Source organism: Scophthalmus maximus, chromosome 2 (assembly GCF_022379125.1).
Source record: "Scophthalmus maximus strain ysfricsl-2021 chromosome 2, ASM2237912v1, whole genome shotgun sequence".
NCBI classification, from domain to species: domain Eukaryota; kingdom Metazoa; phylum Chordata; class Actinopteri; order Pleuronectiformes; family Scophthalmidae; genus Scophthalmus; species Scophthalmus maximus.
Window position 1 is genome coordinate 13,857,876 of NC_061516.1, and position 24,544 is coordinate 13,882,419.

The window sequence follows — 24,544 nt, forward strand, 5'->3', positions numbered from 1 at the left end:
AAAAACAGGAGGTGATTTTTTTTTTTAACATTAGTACAAAGAAATTCAAGGACAATGTTTGTGTTTCAGTTAAAACGTTGAGTACAACACATCCTACCTGCACTGCTCATCCATTCCATCTCCATCCTTGCTGATGTCATCACTTAAGTAATACTTGTAGCAAGACTGAGGAAACAAAACATTTAATAGTAGAGTTACAGACAGCGTGGACAAAAAGAGTATTAGAAACATGCAACAGATTTTTTATTAAAACACAAAATAATTCCTGTAGAGAGGACACACCCCCTTTTTGGTCACAAATACCACCAGGACACAAATGGTGGGTTATGATTAAAGTTTTGCAGACCCATTACGTGATCTTATCACCTTTTCATAATAACTCATCAAGACATGCTCCAGATGAAATTCTCACCCTATAATAAAGGTGTCAAAAGTAACACGGGCCTGGTAGACCTGGTACTACCATCTACAAAAGGGGGCGGCTGATGTTTCGATCTGATAATACAATGAACAATAGGTCTGAACTGTTATCACCTCTGTGGGCATGCATCTGTGGAACTCAGGACAAAGAGCGGGGAAGAGAGACCAAAGTTTGAATTCAACAAACTGGAAAATACATTTCAAACAAAAAGATCTTGTGAGCAAAAGTCATCACATAATGATCCACTTTCTCCCTGGTGAGACCCTTAACAGACCGTCATAAACTGTAAGAAATTTTTATCCTACAGACTTTTTCACTTTCATAAATCCATGTCTGAAATTAAAATATTGTTCAACTATTCAATAATCCCAGTGTTTCACCTAAATTTACTGGTTTGGGGAAACACTGGGATTAACCCTAGTCATAGGGTTACGGCTATGGTTAGGTTTCACAAATCACATTCAATTTCATTCACAATATTTTATACGTGAGCAGGCAGGAATGAGGATTAAGGTTATTAGCGAAAAATGTTGGTAGGGGAAACACTGAATCCTGTTGACTTTACTTTGCAACTGCATTCATAAAAATTTGTTTAACATGTTTCCATGACGCAATCTGACGAGTTATAATAATTTAGAATGTAATGTAATGCCTAGCAGACCTCTTGATTTTGGTGACATTGAAAATAAATGAAATCAGCCTCTGTATGTCTTGTTTTAACAGTTTGGTCTTATAAAAAATAAAAATAAAAATAAAATAAATATTCGCTGATTTTTACAAAACGTGTATTTATTTAGAATCGCTTACTGCCCCTTTAATAATTAGTGCAAATTTAAGTCCGACGGTTTTGTTTTGTTTAACAGCTAAAAACCTAAATTAATTAGAATAATTTGTTTGTCACTCACCTTGCAAACAAGTACTTTCAGAACTGGATGCCGGTAGAAGGAATCTCTCTGGAAGTGGTTCACTTGTCGGCCACATGCAGTGCAACTGACGATTCCCATGTGTTCAACTCCTGTGAAAAGCACAGTCACTGTCATTACCAGCAAACGGAGTTAGAATTAGACGTTGACGGGAGACTTCCCTGTTCAATCTCTACTTAGCTCCACCTCATTCTTGTGGTAGGATGTCCATGAGCAAATCAACTGGTTAGAATACAAAATCCTGCCTTGAGCAGAGACGGATGGGAGTGAAGCTTTTGAAGCAGCTTTATTTCAGAGACAGAGTATCAGTGATCTCTCTCACAACCAGATAATGACCAAGCTGCATTTACACACAAGGTGAAGGGGATTTCCAGATCACTTTCACTACTGGAGTATTTTTAATCAAAGCTACCAGTGGCTGATTCATCTGACAAGTGAATTCTTATTGTTTTTACTTGTTACAAAAGCGCCCTGTGTGACAAGTGTTAGGTTCGACTGTATAAAAGAAATGGCTGCCCGATACATCATCATCATGAAGTGATGTACAATTTTTGGGGGGGTGACAAACCAGTAGTGACTGACCTCTACGTCTTCTGGAGAACTCTTTCCGCAGTACGTTGGATTTCTGGCTGCGAAACTCAGGACCCCTGAAATCATCTCTTCCATTTTCAACAGGTTCAGGTCTGACCAATACGGTGCCTGTGTAAACAAAACATGCGATCGTGACCTAAAGCTGGAGACCAACCTAAAGAGTTGTCAGACCACCCTAGTATAGTTAAAGACCAAACATCACATGTATAATGAGTTTAGATACGTTAAGAAATACATACATGTACTAAGGAACTACACAAAAACTATTAACAACACACTTAGCAACAGAGTAAGAACCCTACAAAATGTCTAAAACATTTATGCCACACATTACTAATGCAACACTGTGCAGAAACACAATGGATACCAATCAACAACTGAAAGTGTTTCCACCTCGATTTGTGCAGATGAGGTTATGAGGCGGAGTAAGTCATCATATTTCAGGTCAAAGTGGGGAAGTTGAAGACGTACCTTTTGGCAGCCTAGCCATATCAAGGTGACCATTTTCGTTGACTGGTAAATTCAAGTCCTCACTTGCATTTGAGTCTCCGGATTCATCCAGTCCGGAGTGCTTTATGACAACAGAAGGTTTTCTAGAATATCAGTAAAACAGGGGTGGGACAGGATGAGTCACAGATACCATGTAACATTTCCCACAGTCTGACAGTTTACTTGAACGTCATCACGATTTCTGAACACACTGTGTGACTTTATGAACAGTAGGTTTCCAAGGCACTTTATCTTCCTTGGAGGGATGCAACCTGCCCTCGTCTCGCTTAAGAACAGAGTGTAAATGCTGCCAACATGTGTTGAGAGGAAGCAGTATAGGCACTGGTGGATGTGTGAGTGGTTAACACGGCCGCGCGCCCGGTGACGCTTCAATCACAGGAGCGCTGGAGGGCAGGCTGATCCGAGAGAGGGTTCACCTCAGCTACACTCCCAGCACCCTGGACCGCCCCAGGCTTTATTAAAAGCCTCCTCTGCCATTTCAGCACCACGGACAGAACCACCAGTGGGGCAGGGAGAAGATTTTAAGGGGAATCAAACCACCGACATAAGTAAAGTCTAATCTTTCCCTGTTAAACTACAAGAGTCCACTTTGAGTGTAAAAAGTGTCAAAATTGCTCAACCAGTGAGATCAAACTGAATTGATATATTAAAATCAGCCAGAGAAAGTAGTGCAACAGTCGAACAGTCTCAGACGAGCGCTTGGTTGTAAAATTGACCGCTAGGACCGGTATAACCATCTTTCCTTTTCAGTCTTCTCCCTCATATCAAGTTACTGAATCTTAGGGATGCACTTCCGGCCGTGCAAGGAAATTGTGCTATAAATAAAAATATAAAAGCTTGCTGATCAAAATAAAAGCTTATCTAAAATAAACATACACTAGTCATTTACATTCCCCTCTTCTTCTTCGTTTTATTTTATTCTTTCCAACTATTTTTGATTTTTGAATTTCATTTTGTTTTATTTCTATTCTTTTTAAGATTTTTTTTTTTTTAGTTTAAAAACCTTTTTGAACTGAACTTTTTTGAAAATTAGATGGTGTAAATGCACCTCTTACTGACGAGGAGGAACATCTTTTTGCTCCGAAACTCACTGCAGTCAATATCGAGAAGCAAGAGTATTGATCAAGATGGAAGAAACTGCTGCGTCCTGCACTCGGTGTAGTGTGTTGACGGTAATAATATGGAGATGAAATACTGGCCTGCCGTGAACTGGCTGACAAAGTGTGCGTCCGAACTCTTAGGATATGGCAACGCAGTGACTGGTGATAGATACAATGGTGAAAAGATATCAGTCTTAGTCGAAAAGACATACATTCTTTTTCGTGAACAGGATAGGATCAAGCTTAGATCGACAGAGCATGACCTATGACTTAACGTATGTTTTCTGAGTGAACTAAAGCCATTCCAGGACGCTATACCATATTCCTAAGCAGACAGATGGGATTCCACTGAGAAGGTCTCTGCGAATGTGGGAAACCAACTACGAGGTGCTGGATATGCAGCTGGACAAGAGGGAATCACTAGCTGAGTCCCAGCAATGCCCGGACGATCGACAGAGCTCCAGGACCGCCCTGACAGCACAGCCCCTTCAGCACTAACGGATGAGGATCTGGATGGGTTCGTCTTTGAGGGATGGTGGACTGTGAACCTCCAGATCACATGCTCTTTTACTGGACTGATTGATTTGATCTGTTGCATCACACACTCACGACCAGGATGAACTGTCTTTTCTTATTTTGTCTGAGTTTGCCTGGGCCAGTTTTTGTCCCATGGTTTGTCCTTTAATCATGGTTATTATTAATAATAATATTTTTATGGTTATGGTTTTGTTGTGAAGTGTTTGATTGCTCTTCAAGAGAGGGTGTGCGTCTGTGTTAACCACGCACACATCCACCGGTGCCTATACCTTTTTTTCGCAGCACCATGCATTACTCTAATCCATCTCACTGCAAAACAAAAAACTTTACATGGTTAAATTTATCCAGGTTATGCTCCAATTATTGACACTAAATGAGACATAAAGTGATGATTGTGTGACATCGTGGTACTTTATCGATGCTTGTAGGGAAATATCAACTCACCTCCTTGAGTACCTGGTATCTGCCTGCAAAGCAAGACAAGTTTTGTTAATTTAGTTGTTACTTGTGGCACTTTCCGTGTTAAAAACATCATAGTGACGTCCTGATGGGGATCGCTCACTCAACAAAAAGAACTCAATTGAACAGCGATTTATCTTCCTGGGAGTCATGAGGATCAGTTTCTAAAGTGGCAACATACTTTACTGAATTAAAACTGAGGCAAGAGTTATTCCCTTATTGGTTGGCAATGGTTTCTAATGTTCATTCATAAGGATAATGTTAGACACACACTGAGGCTTCAATTATCCAATTATGAAAAAAATGGTTTCATTCAACTTACGACAAAAGCTATTCACTCTGATTTAGTCCTTCTTTCATACACTTAAGTGTTGCATTGTTGTAAATTTCTGAATGTGACCTTATTTTTGCTGAATCAAGTTTAAAATGACTACCATCAATGTACAAATCATGATATGGAATATGATTAAAACACCATGAATGTCCACTTACCTCTGCTGCATTGTGACCTTTTGAGTTTCCCACAGAACAGCTCTGGTTTTTCAGACCTGTGAACAGTAGATCAGCCAACATGATTGTAAAGCATTTGAACCTGAAGAAAATGTTCCCATCTCTCATCATTAGTAGATTGATCAGACACTGTACCATCAGCATCCTCTGAGGTTGGAGTGCCATTGCTGTCCTCAACAGTGGAATGAGCCAGGAACTCATGTAGCTTGTTGACCAAAACATTCAACTTGTTGGTAGTGGTGCTACAATCAAAAGAGAAGTGTGTGGTTATGAGAGACTTGACTGAGAAAACAGGCTAGCTCGTTAATCAACTTCTTTGTTAAAAGCTAGATTAATATATTTCATCAACAACAGGAAAATTAAGAGATTTGGTTGAAATCAATTGTATAGCCTCTCAAAAACACATTACATCTCAACTTTTTCTGTCCAATACAGTAGTAGACAGACAACCATTTACATTGAATTAGGGAAGATAAATACAATGTCTCACAAAGTACTTTGTTTCAGCTTCATCATAATCAGAAATACTATATTGATCCACAGGGTAATTTAGGAATAACACCTGACAAGACTGTCCCATTTCAAATGCTCCAACAAATGCAGCAGTGGAACATTGTTCTCATAAAAGAGACTGTATTACATTTTTATTGCTATTCATCATCACAGTCTCCTCGTGTTGTTCTGAGCTGTAGTGATTGAATAAGAAGGTAAAACACTGTCAGAGATTCTGTTGGTAAAATAAAATCATTTATTTTAGAATTCAAATGAAGCTCTAATATTAATGAGTCTATGTATTGTGATAAACTCTCCCTCTGTTTATTAGAAACAGTTTTTAAAACCAGAGTGGACATTTTGATTATTAGCCATAATGTCGTAACCATCCAAGGCCGACTCACCACGAGCTATGAAGTTGTAAAACGGTCGTATATGCACCCTTTTAAAGAATATATATTGACGTCTCTGATTGGTTGGAAGTCGTCGGAAAGGCATTTGCAAGGGTTTATGGGATGAGTAGGTCCTTCACTCTTAAAACAATTAAATACACAGTCTTGTACCTTCGCCTTTTTCCCGTTGTTGTGGTTTTAAAGCTCAGAATACACTGTTTTTTTGGTAACGATTCATCTCGTTGTTTATTGGCTTGGATCCAGGATTAAAACTCTTTATGTAAGGATTTTATGAAACGTCAATGGAGTGAGTGGACTGGAACCGGAGCCACTCTTAAAGTGGGAGGTCACTGTTGAGCTCAATCTCTGTGGCGCTTTATTATTCGTCACATTAATCTAAACTCTTTTGTCCCAGTCAGGGTCCTGTAGAATGATGACGCTAGTTTCCAATGATCTGATTGGTAGGAAGTTGGACTGGTAACTGCCTTTGATGTCTCATCTCGTACACAACCTGCTCCGAGGCAGCATGAATGACCGTGGTGATTCAGCCCGGTGAGAAGAGAACCAGCTTCGTAGGACAGACAACCCACAGGTAAACCTGAAGTTACCTTGATAACTGCAAATCCTGCTTGGTAGATAGGGAGGGGAGTGTTGCAGTAGATAGATGGGTTTTAATTCATTCAAGCCCTTCATGCAACAATATGGGAGATATACAATATATTTTCAATATTCTTTTCTTTCTTTGCTCTCACCTTCTTTCTACTCAGGGGTATTTCGGCTGAGAGCGTGTTAATTTGACTACAATGTTTTGTTTTGAGAGGCACTGATTCCCCTTCATGGTCGTGTTGTAGTTTGTGATGCTGATCATCTGCATTGTGTTACACTGCAGTGTTTGGGATTTGTATTTACCTTGATCAACACAACACTTTGCATAAAGCCTCAGCCTTAACGTGACCGAACAGTTGTACATTATGACTTCCGGTAAAGTAAGCTTTTAAATGACATTAGCTTGAGCCCAGTAGCTGTTTCATACAGACACTGGAGTGTGTAATGATGAGCCCAAGTGAATTATTTTATCGCTTAGCTACAAAAACATCTTACGTAAACGCTTCGGATTCACGTGAGCTAACGTGCTACATCGCCCCGTGAACATTGCTTGGTTTAAAGTAGTAGCTAGCTGAACTAGAATCATATGTTTTGGTGGAATCACTTCGGTTAGCTGTTAGCTTACACAGCTGGCTAGTTGCTAAGCTAGCTTGTCGTTACACCCGCTGCTGGACTATCGCATTGCAGAGCACAGTTCTTTACCTGAGCATCCCTGCAGACATGCCGTCAAGCAGGTGAACCGCCGAGGTCGTTCAGGTCCTTATCGTTTCATGACACCCGACACAGTCTGTTAAACTTGTGGCGCTCGATCTGCGGTCCGTACCTCATTTCAAATAAAGATATAAAATGGTATCGATAAGCAGCGAATTGGTGTATGGTTCCTCGCTGCTTCTTTTGGGTTTGTCAAACCAGCCCGTGGACACGTTACCGCCACCTACCGGGCCGGAGTGGAATGGAGCTGTATCTTCTGTCACACCTTTTCTGCGAGACTGACATGAGTGGCATGAAGTTGTATGAACAGCGTGGGGATAAGACTGTGAACTGTGAGCTTTCAATTCAATTCAGTTCAATTCTATTTGTATAGCGCCAAATCACAACATAAATTGTCTCAAGGTGCTTTACACAGTGAGGTCAATAATACAATATTACAGGGAAAACTCAACAAATCCCACAATGAGTAAGCACTTGGCGACTGTGGAGGGAAAAAACTCCCTTTTAACAGGAAGAAGTCTCTGACAGAACCGGATTCAGTTGTGGGAGAAATAACTGTCTCGACCGGTTGTGGTGAGGAGAGAGAGGGGGGAGATAGGAGAGGTGGGCAGAAAGAGGGGGAGAGGAGAGAGAGAGAGAGAGAGAGAGAGAGAGAGAGAGAGAGAGGGGACTGTTGTACAACCGCCGCTTTAATCTCTACCAGACTGAAATTTAAAATTACAACAACAAAAAATCCACACATTGTGGTATTTTGATCGAAACTGTCAATATTTGCAACGTGTTCACCGACATGTTTTGCGGTGATCTATGCTCTCTTTTCCAGAACAATCACTTTAAATTGTGTAATTCATTATAAATGGAGGTTTTTACTACATTTCTGTACAGGTCCTGATCACATTCACAATTTGACCAGTTCAGATGCCTCAACATAACTAAAGCAGCAACTTTGGAGGATGATACACCTTCCATTTTTAGGGCTACAGCTCATTTGTTCTGGACCAACGCATGAGCTAAACATAATACAAGAAGAAACACATAACCCAGAAGTTGCGAGCCTGGAAATTCTCCCTATAATAGAAAGAGTATCTTATTCTCCTCTATAGAAGAATTAGACCACTCGAGCAGTGCCACAGTGTACCATACAGTATGTACCATGCGTACAAAGATCTGAGGCTTGCCGGTCCTTTTTAAATCACTTCTTAAAGCATTCATTTAAAACATGTTTTATTCATTTATCAGCGTTTTGATTATTTGATTGCTATCGTTTAAATGCTGAATTATATTATTTCTTCAATCTCATTTGCCTTCACTTCCCCAACACCGTGAATCTTTGATATTCCCAAGAGTCGATAGAAATTATTCTATTAAAATAGTATATACTTCGCGTGGCTTTTTATTTGTTTCAACTTTTGGCACAGATACTACGCCATACCCGGGATACGGGATATCGACGCCCGCCTGTGACGTCATCGAGCGGGGCGGGGACACATTCCAGCCGCCGTCTACTTTTGTCCCTACGTGGAGGAGGCAGAACTCCAGACTGGACGCTGTCTGGAATTTAAGGCGCACCGACGGTGAGTACCAATTTCCTGGCAACTCGTGGAGAAACTCTTCACTGAAAAAGTCCGCGTTTGTCCCCGCGCGGTTCGTCGAAGATAGCACCCGCTTTGCGAAGCGGCAGCCGCTGTCCCCCGTTCAGCGGGACAGGACCTGCAGGGTAAACAAGCGGTCGTTTCCTGTCCGTTAAACTCGCTGGATGTGTCGTTAACACCCCGGCTAGCTCACTGTGTCCGTCTCCTCCTCACGGGGCCGACTCCGAGACTCTATCGCTCCAAAGCAGTCGCTGCTATTCAAAGACCTGACTGTGGCAACACACACAGCAAAAAAGTCGCAAATAGCTCGGCGTGGGTGTTCATTTCAGGATGTGTTTTCAGAAGTGGGCACCAGCAGGACCGGGCTCGTGTTTTCCCTCAAGCCTGTCACTCAACATTTGTGATGTGTGTGACAAAATGCCACACAGCAAGGAGCGAGTCAGACGCAACGGGTTCGGTCATTTTGTTCACCGCCACACGCCGGAGGAAACCGCAGAGGTGGAGCCAGCACTGGCTTTTAAAAAAAGTATTCCCGGGCACACATGCTGGCGCATGAGTGAGCCACACACACACACACACACACACACACACACACGGAAGCCCTAATCTAATGGGTCTTTGGTAATGCTAGGCGTGTGTGTGTTTTTGTGTCACCTCGCTGTTTGCTCGTGAGGACAGATCACGTGTTTTTTTTGTTTTTTTTAATGTTTTCTTTGTTGACACTTTTATATGATGCCAAAAGGATTGTAGTAAATGTTTCACCCTCAGTTGAACAGATCTGCCCCTCCCTCCCTGGAGTGCCTGATTTATTTGATATGGTCCGAGAGTGTCACTCCCTGTACACGTGATGAGAGTTCCTCCAAAAGAAACGGTTCTTTTATAATCTATTTATTCAGTGTGTTGGGGAGGACCGTGGTAGTTTCAAAGCTGAAAAGAAGCAGCCCATGTCAAAACTCAGGTTATATTTTCTCACGAACAGTGTTTTATGTCTGTGCTGTTTGCTGCTCTGAATGATTTCCCAGGTTTTCCCTGTGGACCCATCTGGGGCTGCATCAGGCTCAGCACACGCACATCTGGGATCCCAATCGAGGATCACTGTTGTGATCCGCGTTGAATGGCGAGGCTGTGTGTTATATCTCCTAGTATCAGAAGAGCCCACATTTGAACTTGATGAATGTTGTGACTTGGAACAAGAAGCGTGTTGTGAATACAGTTCCTCAGTCAAGGTCGGCATTTCCTGCTCAGCTGCTTTTTTTTTTTACTGCGTGTCCTTGGTGAAAATCTTCTTTTGCTACTTCAGGTGCCTATTTGGATGGATACAAACGGTTCATTCTTGAAGACAAATAAAAGTTATTTGTATCAGAACTCATGGAAACAAAGTTTTTATTTATAGTGTCGGCACTGGAAAAAGAGTTGCACTTCTGTTTTGGGAAGGAGAAAGAGCTGTTTATCATCTCTGCCTGTCATCAATGTGAACGATGAGGTCATTTTTGCCCTCCTCCTGTGTGCATGTGCACTGTACTTCACAGCGGCTGAGGTCAAATTTGAGTTTCCCTTTGCAAGACCAAATGAAAGCACATTCTGTCGGTATGCTAAACACAGACATGTGTCTGATGATATCTCTGCAGAGACGGACCAGACGGTCGAGAAGGAGGGAGGGAGTGTCGCCCGTGTTGCGTTTCTGCCCTCGCACACGCTCGCACCTGTTCGAATGAACAGGTCGCCCCACTTTCTGTGCTGACTGGAATTTTAACAGGTGCCCTCGCTTGTTGTCCGACGCAGTGAGAGTGATTGAGTTTCTGATCAGCTGCACTTGTGTTCTCTGCCCTTCAGACTCCTTCAGCACAACGCTCGTCCCAATTCGAAGGCCGTACAATCACCTACATTTATCATCTTGTCAACAGCAATTAAGTTTTTTTTTGAATTTATTTAATCTCAATCTGCGTATAAATGCATACAATAATAGATAGTAACATTGTTTTGGTTTTGAATATTTTGAGTGAATAATCCAGCACAAGTGGATGATTCGTTCAAAATATGAAGTGGTTGAAACATGATCGTATCGAATTTTGTCATCTTGCTGTAGTGAGACCCATTAACCTGGTAAATATGAACCGAAATTGGTGAGGATTTGATTTGATGATTTTTTTTTTCAACTTCCCTACAATGTGTAAAACAAAAAAACAACGGTGTCATGAATAATTTAACCCCACACAGAAACTCTCTCAGCATTTGCATCCTTTGTATTGGGGTCGGCGTCTTTACATAGTCATGGAGCAAAATGCTTGCATGAGGTAAGGGTGGTATTCTTCAGTCAGTTTTGCCTCGTGCATTAACCTTTAAGTCTTAAAGGGTAATGCTTTGCGGCGCCTTTGTTGAGTAATGACAAACCCTCATGGGTGTGGCTGCTCACCTGCAGCGACTGTTTCTGCGACGCCTCAGTAACCTGTCGAATGACATTCCTCGGCGAAGGTTGGTTGTGATTCCTGTGTTCCCGTCTTTACTAGTACAGGCCTCTTTAACCTGTCGCGTCATTTACTCCAGCTCCATTCTTGATGAAAAGTAGAGCACTATAGATGGAAAGGTTGTCGGGATTAGCCGTTCCAACTCATGGTTGTCGTGCTTGCAGCTGTACACACTGCGAGAGCTGTGTAAAGTACACATACATTATTTGTTGTCGACGCCTCCTCGTTACCTGTCGTTCCGGCTGTGTTTACCTTGTCCACACAGCCCAGGAAGGAAACAGAAGAGGGCTGGCTTCGCAGACCGTTTGGTATGTGTGTGTGAGTCCGTTAGCTTCACATCTGCAGGCAATTGTGACCGAGTAAAAACGTCCGCGTTCTCGCAGACTCCGTTTGGGTGTGTGCACATATGAACTCGACCACATTTTGGGAAGGGTGCCCAGTCTATTTGTGTGCCTCACATTTCCCATGTAACTGCATGGATGAAACCCTGGCAGGGTGGGGTGTGTCAGCCGGTCACATTTAACTCTGGGAACAGCCTTCCACTTTTAAAATTGATTCAAAGATCTGTCAGATGCCATTTGTACATGGCACCAATGTGCTGTTTACTGGCAGTTTAGCCAGTCAGAGCTGGTGCTCAGAGAGAAATACTTGTTCACGGGTGATATCCAGCTGTAAAATGGCCGAGAGAACCGAGCGAGCTTCTTGAACGAGGGGGGGAAATGTCTTCAACACTACAAAGCAATTCCAGTTGCTCTTGTTACCGTGATGGCTGAAAACCTAAACATAGAAATTTGTAGATGTTTTCATTTTTTGTGTAAATAGGTTCCTATGGGACTTAGTGGGTCATTTTGAACTGGTCTTCATTTCACCGCAAAGTGCAAAATCTATCAATTTGTCAAATATTCTCCCCATATTATTTGTCTATGTATTTATTAGTAAAAAAAGTTGTGGCTGCATCATCCTCATCTACTGAAGCCTTGCCCTGCGGCCAAGTACTGACATTTCAACAGTGTGTGTTTGAACTCGATAGATGTGCTTTTAGGCAAACACTGGCCACTCTATTGAAGAGGCTGGTTTTTCATTTAGATGAGTGCAGGAATTTCCTCGTCTCTCTAAGCGCACAGACCAGCTGTCAATGAAAGCAACTGTGTTTTGGAGCCTGACACTCCGGACTCAGTTTCTAGCGTTACACAAGATTTATTGCCGCGGGTTTGCGCCGGTGATTACAAACCCTCCATTCTTCTGTTCCACCAGCGATACGTCCCGCATGTGTCCCCCTGCCATCTGTGCCCCTGCTCCATGTACTTAACCCCTCCTCTGTTTTCACTCTGTCTCTGTCGGAGGGTGTGACAAGGGCTGGCAAGTGAGGTAATGTTTGTTGGCCCTTATTGTAGACGGGCTGACTTCAGCAGCCACATTTCACATCCTTCTGGGGGGAAAGTTAAATATAGCAACCAACACTGGCATTGTAATTTTCCTAATCGTTTAGTCACGCGTCAGTGCTTTCCCTGTTTTAGCGTTAGAAAGAAAGAAAAACACTCTGTTCTCTGTGATTCTCTGAGTGGCATTTAAAATGAACCTTTGGTGCTGATGCTGATTTGAAGTGATGAATCTGGCTTTCTTGTTGTAATGACCTAGAATCAGTTTTCTGCTATATTTGGCATTCTTTTTTTATTGTAAAATTAATCTGAATCTGAATGACTTTGATGGGGAAAAAAATCTTGGTTTTACAGGACAAAGTGTTATTATGGCAGCACGTTGTCTTGTTTGTGCGATCGGCATGAGTCACCTCTCAGAGACCACCTCACTCAAGTTGAGATATTTTAATGAATACTATTAATAGTTTGATTCATGAAAGAGGACGTGTGGATACTGGTCTTTTGTTCACTGTTTATCAGCGTGTGTGATGCTGGTGTGGCCAGAGAAAGACCATCACTCATGGATTACTTGTACTTACTTATAACCAGGTGGGACACGATCCATTTGACTTACTGCACATGCAGCTATTCCCTAATATGGTTTTACTTATGTTGTATCGCGGAAACCAAAAAGGGCCGTGGCCAGGATTTCTGACTAATACGCTATGAAAACCTACAGTCTGTGCTTTAAATCAGGAAACGGGAAGCTGGACCACTTCTGCCTGGAAAAAAATCTGTGACCCGTCTTTTACCGCAGCACAAACCTCATCTTTGTTTTCTGAACACTCATGTTTAAGAGAGGAATGCCATCCTACCAGTTTAGCCTCGGAGAGCGAGGCAGCACCCCCTGCTCACCTCTCTGGGAGAGCAGCTCGGTTTACCCAGGCCTCGTGCATTCCTCTGCCACGGCAGAACGGGAAGGAGGTTCTCGGAGGAATTCCTTCTTTTCAGTGATTTTCAGACGGGTGCTGTGCCTCAGAAGAGTTTGGGAACACTGTGTTTTTGGGTTTCGAGCAAAATAACTCGGAGACTCACCCTCACTGGTTTTGTTTTGTGACGTCGATCTTGACACATTTTAAATTAACCTCTCTCCTGCGTCAGGACGATTTTCTCTGCTACCATTAAAAAAGAAAAAGAAAAAAAAGAATGTTGCCCAAGAAGCTTCGTGATGAGCCAGCATCCAAGGTCTTTACTTTTCAGAGAAGCTGCCCTCCCACAGGAGGCTCACAAAAATGATCAAGATGTTATAAAGACATGATAAGATAAAGAGATGACCATGAAATATATAAGTTGTAGCCGATCGGCAGGACATGTAAGATATGCTAAAATCAAAAAACCAAAAGAGTAAAGTAGTGTCAGCCATTTATTTTTTTTCAACCGGCCTGTTACTATACAATAGAACAAGCAGGAAATTACTTAGATTATGAAAGAGAGACGTGCCTGGAAAAGGAAAAGAGCCAAAGAGAGCAAAGAAAGATAACAGTAGATATGAACCGTAGGGGTGGGGAGAAACGAGGACCAGCGAGGAGACTGGTAGTTGAGGTACTTTTAACAGTTTTTAATCCTGACAGAAGAGACGGGGAGGGACTTTTGTTTGGAAGCAGAAAAGTTGAGGCTGCTCTGTGATTTGAAGTGATCTTAAGCAGCAGTGAGATGAGTTTGGGGGAGTGCAACTCTCTATGCTGGTGGAAGATGCAGAAGGTTCGGACGGTCGGAGAAAGTTGCAAGGGGTTGAGGAGGTTGACGAGGAGGTCCTACCTCTTGTCATCATTTTAAGACCACGATGACGACTCTGCCTCTTTTTCTCTCTGCAGTCCCACCTCTTTCTGACTGGCCACCTCGGGTCAATCACAGAAAATGTCTGGAAAGATCACAAAAGAGGAGATGGAGGAGCTGAGGCTGGTCTTTGGGAAAATTGGTGAGTAAAAGCCACTTTATGTTGACAGTATGCTATTTAGATTAGATTATTTAGTAAGGGCATGAGCAAAATATTTGTTGGTTACCGAGTACAGATTTTTTTTCTGACTAAAAACAAAACAAGTGTAGCTTTTAAATTATATATAACTGACGGGCATTTATTATAATTTCTTTGTACTGTAGATGAAAGGATTGTTAACACTATAACTGATGGTGTCAGTTGTAATGAATTACTTTTGGTGTGTCTTTGATTTGTTTCTGTAGATCTGGACAACAACGGACATATCTGTGATTATGAACTCAACGAGCTCCTCAAAGAGGCCGGCCACAGCCAACCTGGGTACGTGGTCCGCGAGATCATCCAGAAACTCGATCGCAACGCGGACAATCGGATCAGCTTTGAAGAGTTTTTGACGGTACGTTACGTGGAGAACTCAGAACGCCTCATCAAGCTTGACAAGTTTTCGCCGTCTGATCAGAGCCTTTTGTTTTCTGCTTTGCCCAAAAGCACCTTTCAGCAGCTTAATGCACATCAGCAGTAAAGGCCTCTACAGACCACACACACACACACACACACACACACACACACACACACAGAGGCATGCATACTGTATGGGAATGTGGAAGTGAGGTCAGCAAAGTGGTGTGAGTTCCAGTATTCAGTTTCAGCAGTGATGAAGGAGCAGTCATTCAGTAGCTGCAGCATGATTCAAAATCTGAAGATGAGGAGGATGTAGCTGTGTTTTGTTGCTTTATAATAGTTCAAATGTTTTTTTTAGGGTGTGTGCCTGTTTGGTCATTAAAGAGCTTAACTCCCAGACTGTCATAATGACTGAGTGAAACAAATGCAAGTGGCCGATCCTCAAACGTTTACTGCAATGAGCTCATTTATAATCTTACAATTTGAGGTACGTTATGGTTTCATGATGTCAGCAGCTTCCCACAGGTCATCTGTGTTCTTTCTAAGCATTATATGATATGATATCCATGCTGCACCTTTAAAAACAATGGTAAATGGTTATTCACGGGGGGAAAAAATGCATTTCAGGATAACAAATAAATGACACCAGGCAATTGAAAGTACAAAGAAAAAACACATAAATCATATGAATTTAAAAATCAACAACTGTCAAATTGACATTAGAACTGGAAAAAAAAACTTAGATATTTAACTAATGATAGAATTGAGTTAACCAGTCGTACAACAAAAAAATTAACAACCCCCTTTTTGTATATAATTTTAAGTATCGCCTGATTAATCAGCTGATTGTCATTTCTGTTTTTTCCCAAATCTGGAATTTGACTATTACAGTCTAGTAGTGTTCATGTGCTGGCAGAAAGTCACTAAAATCTGGGATTTCCCACTTGGCTGAAAAACAGCATTGTTGCAAACTGGGGGTTTGATAAAACACGGCTATACCAGATACGATCTTTTGCATGATAACAAACCCAGATGAAATATATATACGGAATGAATGTAAATGTTTGGCTGAAAAAATATCTACTAAAACTTGCGAAATCGAGGGGAAATCCCTATCTCTCTTGTCAGGTCACGATTGTCTTTTTTTTTGGTTCCCTCCTTTTATCTGAAGTGCACAAACAATGCTAGCTGGCACCCAGTGACCTTGTGTACGTTTCTGGTGGAGCCCGCTTTTAAAAATCTCCCAGCACCAGGCTTAATAGCTCATTGTGGCCGCACCAACGCCCGTGGGGTTGTGGCCGCTGATGCAGCAGCGATAACTTCAGCTCCAGGAAGTATCGCTCATGATGCGATAGAAAACTCTTTTTTTTTTTTTTCTCAAAGCAGCTTTGTCTGCAGCCGCTCACATGTTGTGCATTACTGATAAGCAACATACACCGCAGAGCTCTCTGCTCTCGTCTGTCGTTTGTCACAGGCCGAGTCAATGTTCAGAGGTAATTATTTAAATGTCGGAACCCAGGGACAAGCCTGAGGCTGCTGCTGGTGTGGAGGTGGATGATAATGGCTGTTGCTCTGGTGGTTTACTGCCATGGTTGATAACACTAATTAGATGCTCGCACTCACACACTCTCTTATGTAATTTAGTCTCACATTAAATCACCACAGTGCACTTAAATGTCCAAAACAACATCAGCTGCTTTGATGAACTCATCGACTCGACATCTTCCTGGACTTTTCATAGTAATAAACACTTTTTTTTCAGCCTATTTATATTGGCTGCCATGTTGACCATAGGTTCTCATCCCTGTAGCTGGCAGCATGGCTTTGTGTTATAATGGTGGAGGGGTAACTCCAGCAGCACAGCAGTGTCTAACCCAGTGTGTGATTTCAGGCTTTTGCACAGATATGACTCATTTTTTAAATTTAATTGAGTGACAAATACCCATCATGGGGATTTGTCGAAGCAAAGAATATGAATGAAGGGTGTGTTACAGTCAGATTAGTTCACCTGATCCAAGGTGTAATAACCTCTCAATGACCTCTCAATAGATTTGCATGGATGGGTGTGCCTAATTAGGTTGCCACTGAATGTACAGTACATACTGTAGCTATGGTAGGTAGAGCCCGATGACCTGGTGTACAGCGAGAAGAGGATGTGGCCCCGAACAGACCCCTGAGAAACCCCAGTAGTGAGGTACAGATCCTCTGTCACCCTGTGAGTGCGGTACTTTAGGTAACTTTTCTTTGGTCTGGTTTCAGATCGTCCAGGAGCTGAAGGGCAGTGAGATAGCAAAAACCTTCCGCAAGGCCATCAACAGAAAAGAAGGCATCCTGGCTATTGGGGGGACGTCCGTGCAGTCGAGCGAAGGAACACAACACTCGTTCTCTGGTAGGTCCAGTCGCTGCTGAATAAACATTCAGTCTTGAGGCGTTGACTGTGCGTTCTGCAATTCAGGTTGAAGGTACCAATAAAAAACCTGCTGTAATGAGCCATTATGAGTGATGGTGTCACTCACATTTTATTGTTGATCTTAACTTATGCTTGTGTACGTGCACGTCTACAGAGGAGGAGCGGTTTGCATTTGTGAACTGGATCAACACTGCTCTGGAAAAAGACCCTGACTGCCAACATGTCCTGCCGATGGATCCCAACACAGACTCCCTGTTCAAGTGTGTTGGAGATGGTGTAGTACTCTGGTGAGAGATCCTGTTTTCATTTCGAGCGAGCAACACAACTCTCCTCTCCGTCACTTGCCCTGCCCACATAAATGTCAAATAGCTCAACTTCACTGCACTTAGTGTTGTGGTCACATTTGGGGCTGGAAAAAACTAAATATAAGCCGGTGTTGGAGAATATTCTACTTTGCATTGAATATAGAAGATACTGATACTACATTCAATAGACATATTTGGAATTGATTAGAATAAATTAAAAGTTTACAAATTTATAATGGCTAAAACAAAATGAGTAACATAAAAGGCTGAACGCTAGTTAGCATTTGATATCTGGAAACAGTTTTGCAAGTAATCGGCGCTCTGTCACGTGAATCATTAGATTAGCATTAAACATTTGTCTACTCACATATTCCAAACCGATAAACTGCACGACAAAGACAAAAACTGCTCAAATGTTGAAGCTATCACAGGTTAATGAGGCAGCAACATAATATGATGCACGTCTACTACTGTATCTCCGTTTTGTCTTAATGTGAAACATGCAAACATCCACTTTATGTTGCGTTTACCACCACAAGAGGTGCCTCAATTATTTTTGCCTCAATTAATGTTCAGTATAGATCTGAAATGAGAACAGAGAGAGGGAGAGAGAGAGTGTGATAATGTGCAACAAAAATCCCTTGCAGGACTCTGGACATGACAAATGACTTGGTCGATATTTTAAAAACTTTGTCCACGAAAATTACATTTTTGACACCAAATTCCTTCATGTCAGTTCACAAACTTTTCAAAATCCTTTGCAAACAATTAACATTTGCTTGGCCATCTCTGCCTTGTTTTACAACATGGAAATAGGCTCATGTTTTGTTTTGTGTGTTTGCACAGCAAAATGATCAACCTGTCGGTGCCGGACACGATTGATGAGCGAACCATAAATAAGAAGAAGCTTTCGCCATTTACAATACAGGTCAGTTGAAATTCATCACAAACGGTGGAGGTTTTTAAAATTACTTTTATGAAAATCCTCCAACAGCTAATATGTTATATACCTTACAGGAGAATCTGAACCTGGCCCTGAACTCAGCCTCCGCCATCGGCTGCCACGTGGTGAACATTGGCGCTTTAGACCTGAAAGAGGGGAAGCCCCATCTGGTGCTGGGCCTGCTGTGGCAGATCATCAAGATCGGTCTGTTTGCCGACATCGAGCTCAGCAGAAATGAAGGTACGGGCCATAGATGAGATAGTTCACTTCATAACAAGTATTTGAGTGTGTGTGTGCCCCTAATGTAGGTTTTAACCGTTCATTAACACCCCTTTGGCAGCTCTTGCGGCGTTACTGAGAGATGGGGAGACACTGGAGGACCTAATGAAGCTGTCTCCAGAGGAGCTGCTGTTGCGCTGGGCAAACTTTCACCTGGAAAACGCTGGCCAGCCAAAAATCAACAACTTCAGCTCTGACATCAAGGTGGGCCTACACGGACTTTGAAACCAGTGGGTGCATTTAAACACTAGACGTGGGCATTTTTGCCCCAGAGCCCAGAAAAAATATTTGCTGTTTTGTCCAGTCTGAGCACATAATATCTTGAAACATTTCCTAAACGTATGACAGTGTAAGCTAGAGACACCAACCCATTCAATACTATTTTTGGAGCAGCAGAGGCGTTTATTTCTGTGAGCTTGTGCAAACACAAACATGTACTGCCTGGTCCAGTGTGCTCATAGATTTGTGTGTTGGTGTGCAAAAGAAATACAAAAAGAACCTTCAGACACTTCCTGCAAGAACCCCACAACCAAAAAATAGAAAAAACAATTAAATCTGTAAATCTGGTTTCCCCTTCCCATTATTAAGGACACTCGGATTAATAATAGCGATTACTGTCAGATTTACAGTGTTTGTTGTCTAAATGTAAACACAGTACACATTTGAAGAAGCCTGTGTGACAGTCTATCCAAGTAACGTAGATGCTAGACAAAATACAAATCCAAAAAAAGCTGGCCACATAAGACAAAAAGTTACAATTACGTTACACTGTGGAATTTCTTGTTCATTTCTCAGCAGACGTCTGATGGTTTCTGTTTGTTTGCATTATTTTCCAGGACTCAAAGGCCTATTTTCACCTGCTGAATCAAATCTCTCCGAAAGGCACAGACGAAGAGCAGCCTCGCATAGACATCAACATGTCCGGCTTCAGTGTAAGAGCAGCGGTTGACGGTTTTCACCAAGTGGTAACAGCTGTACGGCGTCTCTGATCGGGAGCATGTGTTCTGTGTGTTGTTCAGGAGAAGGACGACGTGAGGAGGGCAGAGGCCATGCTGCAGCAGGCCGACAGGCTCGGCTGTCGACAGTTTGTCACCCCAACTGACGTCGTTAGCGGAAACCCCAAACTTAACCTCGCTTTCGTGGCCAATCTGTTCAACAAATATCCAGCACTGACCAAACCCGAGAACGAGGACATTGACTGGGGACTGTTGGAAGGTATTAGAGCTTTGTAGTGGTTTTCACCATTCTCCCCGTGTCTGTGTCAAAATACACAAATTGCAACTGGGGATGCTTGAAAAAGATCTGTTGTTCAGTAATTAGACACAAGAAACTGTCTTCATGTCTTTCCTGATTGGTAATAAGTATTTTAAATCATCCTTACTATTTAACATTTATTTATCTATAGTCACAAACTCAAGTAATCTGCTTCATCATGGGGATGTGGGCGGGGTTTAATCACATTTGATTTGCAGGTGTATGGCAATATAAGCAAACAAACCCCACAGCTTTTCCAACCGAGATCTCTCTTCAGCTCTCTACAGAGCAGAAAGTAAAGGCTCACATGAAATTCACCAACACACAAAAAAATCATGTTTTCACATTGGATCCATTTCACGTTGGACCATCACTGCCGGAGAAGAACAAGCTCTGAACAAACAGCTGGTTTTGTTTGTCAGGCCTGAAGGCTCATTTAAACAGAAACTACTGTATTAGAATGTGACAACAAGCCGCCCCCTAACTCTGGCTCCTGCTGGATACATTAGTTAGTATGCACATCATACATGTACAAGTCAGTGATAGTTGAGAGTCGAAGCAGAAATCAAAAATCCATTTAGCTCTGCATATTTAGAATCACAACTGTAACTGTTGAGCTGCCGGTGAGATCACCTGGAAAATCCCCTGAATACCGTCATGCTTTGCTGTCTAGGTGAGACAAGGGAAGAGAGAACTTTCAGAAACTGGATGAACTCACTGGGAGTGAACCCGCATGTCAATCATCTTTATGGGTATGTACCACACGGGACATCTGAGTTATTTATGTATATATATATATTTGATATTTCTAATAACCAAAGGCATTCCTGTTTTCCAGAGACCTACAGGACGCCATGGTCATCCTTCAGCTCTACGAGAAGATTAAAGTGCACGTTGACTGGAACAAGGTCAACACGCCACCTTACCCCAAACTGGGCGGTTACATGAAAAAGGTACACAAGATCCCGTTCAGTTGTCACTGGAAAAAAAACCCAAATATCTTTTGCCAACTTTTCTATTCTGTTCCCCCTAGTTGGAGAATTGCAACTATGCAGTCGACCTCGGCAAAACGGCCAAGTTCTCCCTCGTCGGCATCGGCGGACAGGACCTGAATGACGGGAATTCTACTCTGACCCTGGCGCTGGTGTGGCAGCTGATGAGAAGGTGAAACACAACATCTACAGTGTCACTTCAGAAAAGAGGGAAATAAAAATCCATCTCTAAAATGAAAAAACAAAACAAATCCACATCCCATTTGTGGTCTACAAGGGGGGAAAAAAACGGAAACAATGGCCAAACCTTAAGCAATGTGTGGTGGATTTACACAACCATCACCCTTTTGAAAATGCTATTTAGAACTTAAATGAATGAAAACAAGAAAAGACTTAAATACATAAAGTATTTACAAATGGCTGCTATCAAGGAATTACTCTGCTTTTTTGGGAAAGCAACACAAATTACACGCTGAGATTATTCAGGTACACAGGGTGTTTCCAAATGTCATTTTGTTTTTCAGTCATTATGTGTGCGTGGTATTTTGAAACGCTACAATCACCATCAGTCTTCATTGTCAGATTCATTGTGATAACTCTGTATTTATTGTAAACAATTTCTGGGCAGTTGGTAGTTCTAAACCTCTCTTTCATGCCAGTGGTAGTGTCAGTATGTGCATGTTCCTCCAAAAGCGAGACCACATTTCCATGAACTCACTTGGCTCCCGTCACAAAAGGATGTGTGTCGCCTTATTTGGTGTTTCACCATATTTTTGTTTTCTTCTTTTGTCCATGCTACACTACATCAATGTTTCTTACCTACCGTCTTAGCCCTACATTCACACATCTTTTTGGAAAAATATATTTTTGTGTTCAGTTAACGTGAATAATAATCAAGTCGCTACTCCACTCCTTCAGATATACATTGAATGTACTGGAGGGACTGGGAGACGGACATAAAGTCAATGACGACATCATTGTAAAGTGGGTGAACAAGACGTTGGCAGAGGCTGGAAAATCTACCAAGATTTCAAGCTTTAAGGTAAAGCAGGGTTTTTTTTTCTTCCTCTCTTTGCTTACCCTGTTGTGGGGAAAAAAACTGAATGTGTAGATCAAAATAAATATAAAATATATTTAAATATGGAACATATAAAGAGCAGTATTCAGACATGAACTCTGGAAAAGTTCTGGAAAATGTCCAATCTTTCAGTGTCTGAAAGCCGCTGTATAGTGGAGGTGTCACAAATCTAGGCTCTTTGTTTAGGCCTTTTCTGAACTTTCACCTGCACCTCATGGTCTTCATCAGTGTAAAGGAGCTGGCTCAGAAGGTGTCATGTGATAATATAGATGTGTGTGTGTGTGAGATCAGGACAAGGAGATCAGCAGCAGTTTGGCGGTGTTGGAGCTGATCGACGCCATCCAGCCCGGCAGCATCAACTATGATCTGATAAAGACCGGCAGTCTCTCCGAAGACGACAAGCTGGAAAACGCCAAGTAAGACATTCTGTGATTTAAAACAAAAAAAAGAAGCCTTTTGGCTTTATTTTTGTATCTATGTAGTAAACCGTTTCTTATCCAGACAAACTTCTCTGTCCTTCCCAGATATGCCGTGTCCATGGCGAGGAAAATCGGAGCCCGTGTCTACGCCCTCCCGGAGGACCTCATGGAGGTCAAACCCAAAATGGTGATGACGGTGTTCGCCTGCTTGATGGGTCGGGGGATGAAGCATGTCTAAGAGACTGGCTGGGATCAGTGTGACATTAACTAGACTTGTACCCACAAGCCATTTAGAGTTTTAAAAGAGTACCCCCAACCGAAGGGAAATGAAGAGTGGTTGTTATTTGAAGAGAGAGTGATGCAGTCCGAATCGTACAGTTGTATTTGCATGTATCCCCTGCCTCGTTTGATTGACAGAGGCGTTTACTGAAGAAGAATAATATGCTGTCCTCTTATTTAAAGTGGGTCCAAAAAATGCTAAAATCTCTAAAGAGATTGGTCTTGTGTTACAGGCTACAACTTTGTTAATTTCAATATCCAGAACTCTTAAAATGATGTATGCGGTTTTTTAAAAGCGAGTATGCGTATTTCCAGCTGCAAGGTTGTTTACATATTTTTACTCAAGACTGATAATTAATTATATCCTTGACGGGGCGACACATTCCTGAATACCACGCTGATGAAGGAAAAACTTGACAAGGAGAGAAAAAAAAAAGAAAAGAAGAAAAAAAAAACGAGTCTGAGAGGGGGGATGTTTGGGTGCAGCACACGTCAAAAAAAAACACCCAAATGTTCGTTCTCACTTAATGAAGTACAAGTCTTAATAACTGGCACCAATAACTTCTACATATCTGCATACAGAAGCACTAGGGTCAAATCATACTAATAACTGGCCCTGTGTGCTCTCTGGATGCTTGTACTCGTCATTTATTTGTTTCTTTGGGATTGATTTGTGAGGTAAATGCTGTTTTGTCTTTTTTGGGGCGTCTGGTGTCTTTATTTTGTATTTTGGTCTGTTACGTTGGATGAGGAGCAGGCGGACTGGACTCTCCTGGCTCCTGCTGTGCCTTCTTCTGGACTTGTACTTGTGCTTTGAGGTTTTTCCCCCCATTTCTTTTGTATTCAACATTAGCAAATATAAACAGTAACTTCATTCCAGGTAGCTTCGTGATATTCTATGACAATGGCCAAATTGTATTTGGTCTCATGTTCATATCTACTCATAAGTGCTTTACATGTAACAATAAATACGATTTTGAAAACTGCTTGTGTGTTTTATCGTCATAGTTTCCGTATTCTGAATTCACGTTTACACAATCATCAATGAGAAATTATTATATTCTTTTGTTTTACAGTGCGTATAAATAAATATTCAACCTCTTTGGAAGAACATGACAGATTTGCACACATCAATTTATCCCAGATAATCTATCGTAAATATAAATTACAGATTAGAAAAAAGACTAATTTGTATATCGTAACAGTTGTCAATAACGGCCTTTGGAAACTATTTGGCATGTATATCATTGGGTGAAGTGTGATTTTTGTATTTGCTGCACATGAGCAATTGTTATAGAAATTTTAAATAGCATTCATACACTTGCATATAGTGTCATTCGAGCACAGCTTTAGAGTAAAATAGCTATTTGACCTTGGAATCCATAGTAAAATGGTTGGTTTGGTTCTAGTTCCTGGAGTGGACACAAGTACGATACAGAAGTGATTTAAATAAAAAATTTCCATGGCAACTGAGCTAACTCCGTCTGTTGAGGCAGATTATGTGAGATGATTGAAAGGCC

At 41.8% G+C, this 24,544-nt stretch overlaps 2 protein-coding genes across 4 annotated transcripts in view; one reads left to right on the top strand and one right to left on the bottom strand.

The window, feature by feature from the left end:
• The window catches only part of LOC118300138 (transcriptional regulator ATRX-like), a 27,390-nt gene extending 15,777 nt beyond the window's left edge, over positions 1-11,613 (bottom strand). The window contains exons 1-8 of one of the 2 annotated variants that reach the window (XM_047337038.1): positions 11,258-11,613; positions 5,187-5,293; positions 5,034-5,089; positions 4,527-4,549; positions 2,407-2,528; positions 1,927-2,043; positions 1,327-1,436; positions 98-165 (exon numbers count right to left, since the gene is read on the bottom strand). In XM_047337038.1, the coding sequence (XP_047192994.1) occupies positions 98-165; positions 1,327-1,436; positions 1,927-2,043; positions 2,407-2,528; positions 4,527-4,549; positions 5,034-5,089; positions 5,187-5,293; positions 11,258-11,379 (725 nt within the window). In that variant the 5' untranslated portion in view covers positions 11,380-11,613. Of the gene's footprint in view, positions 1-97; positions 166-1,326; positions 1,437-1,926; positions 2,044-2,406; positions 2,529-4,526; positions 4,550-5,033; positions 5,090-5,186; positions 5,294-7,243; positions 7,731-11,257 lie in introns of those variants that run through there. The other variant, XM_035624258.2, reaches the window with a different exon arrangement.
• Positions 6,386-24,010, top strand: LOC118300141 (plastin-3). 2 transcript variants are annotated; one of them, XM_035624264.2, is made up of 17 exons: positions 6,386-6,527; positions 8,671-8,826; positions 14,542-14,645; positions 14,909-15,060; positions 17,325-17,454; positions 17,630-17,762; positions 18,627-18,708; positions 18,798-18,963; positions 19,064-19,206; positions 19,839-19,934; positions 20,022-20,217; positions 20,930-21,008; positions 21,095-21,209; positions 21,290-21,420; positions 22,167-22,290; positions 22,618-22,742; positions 22,851-24,010. In XM_035624264.2, the coding sequence occupies exons 3-17, from the start codon at positions 14,585-14,587 to the stop codon at positions 22,981-22,983; spliced, it is 1,866 nt and encodes a 621-aa protein (XP_035480157.1). In that variant the 5' UTR covers positions 6,386-6,527; positions 8,671-8,826; positions 14,542-14,584; the 3' UTR covers positions 22,984-24,010. The 2 variants fall into 2 exon arrangements, with proteins under 2 accessions (XP_035480157.1, XP_035480158.1); XM_035624265.2 differs by lacking the exon at positions 8,671-8,826 and having other exon boundaries at positions 6,490-6,527.
• The last annotated feature ends 534 nt before the right edge of the window (positions 24,011-24,544 follow it).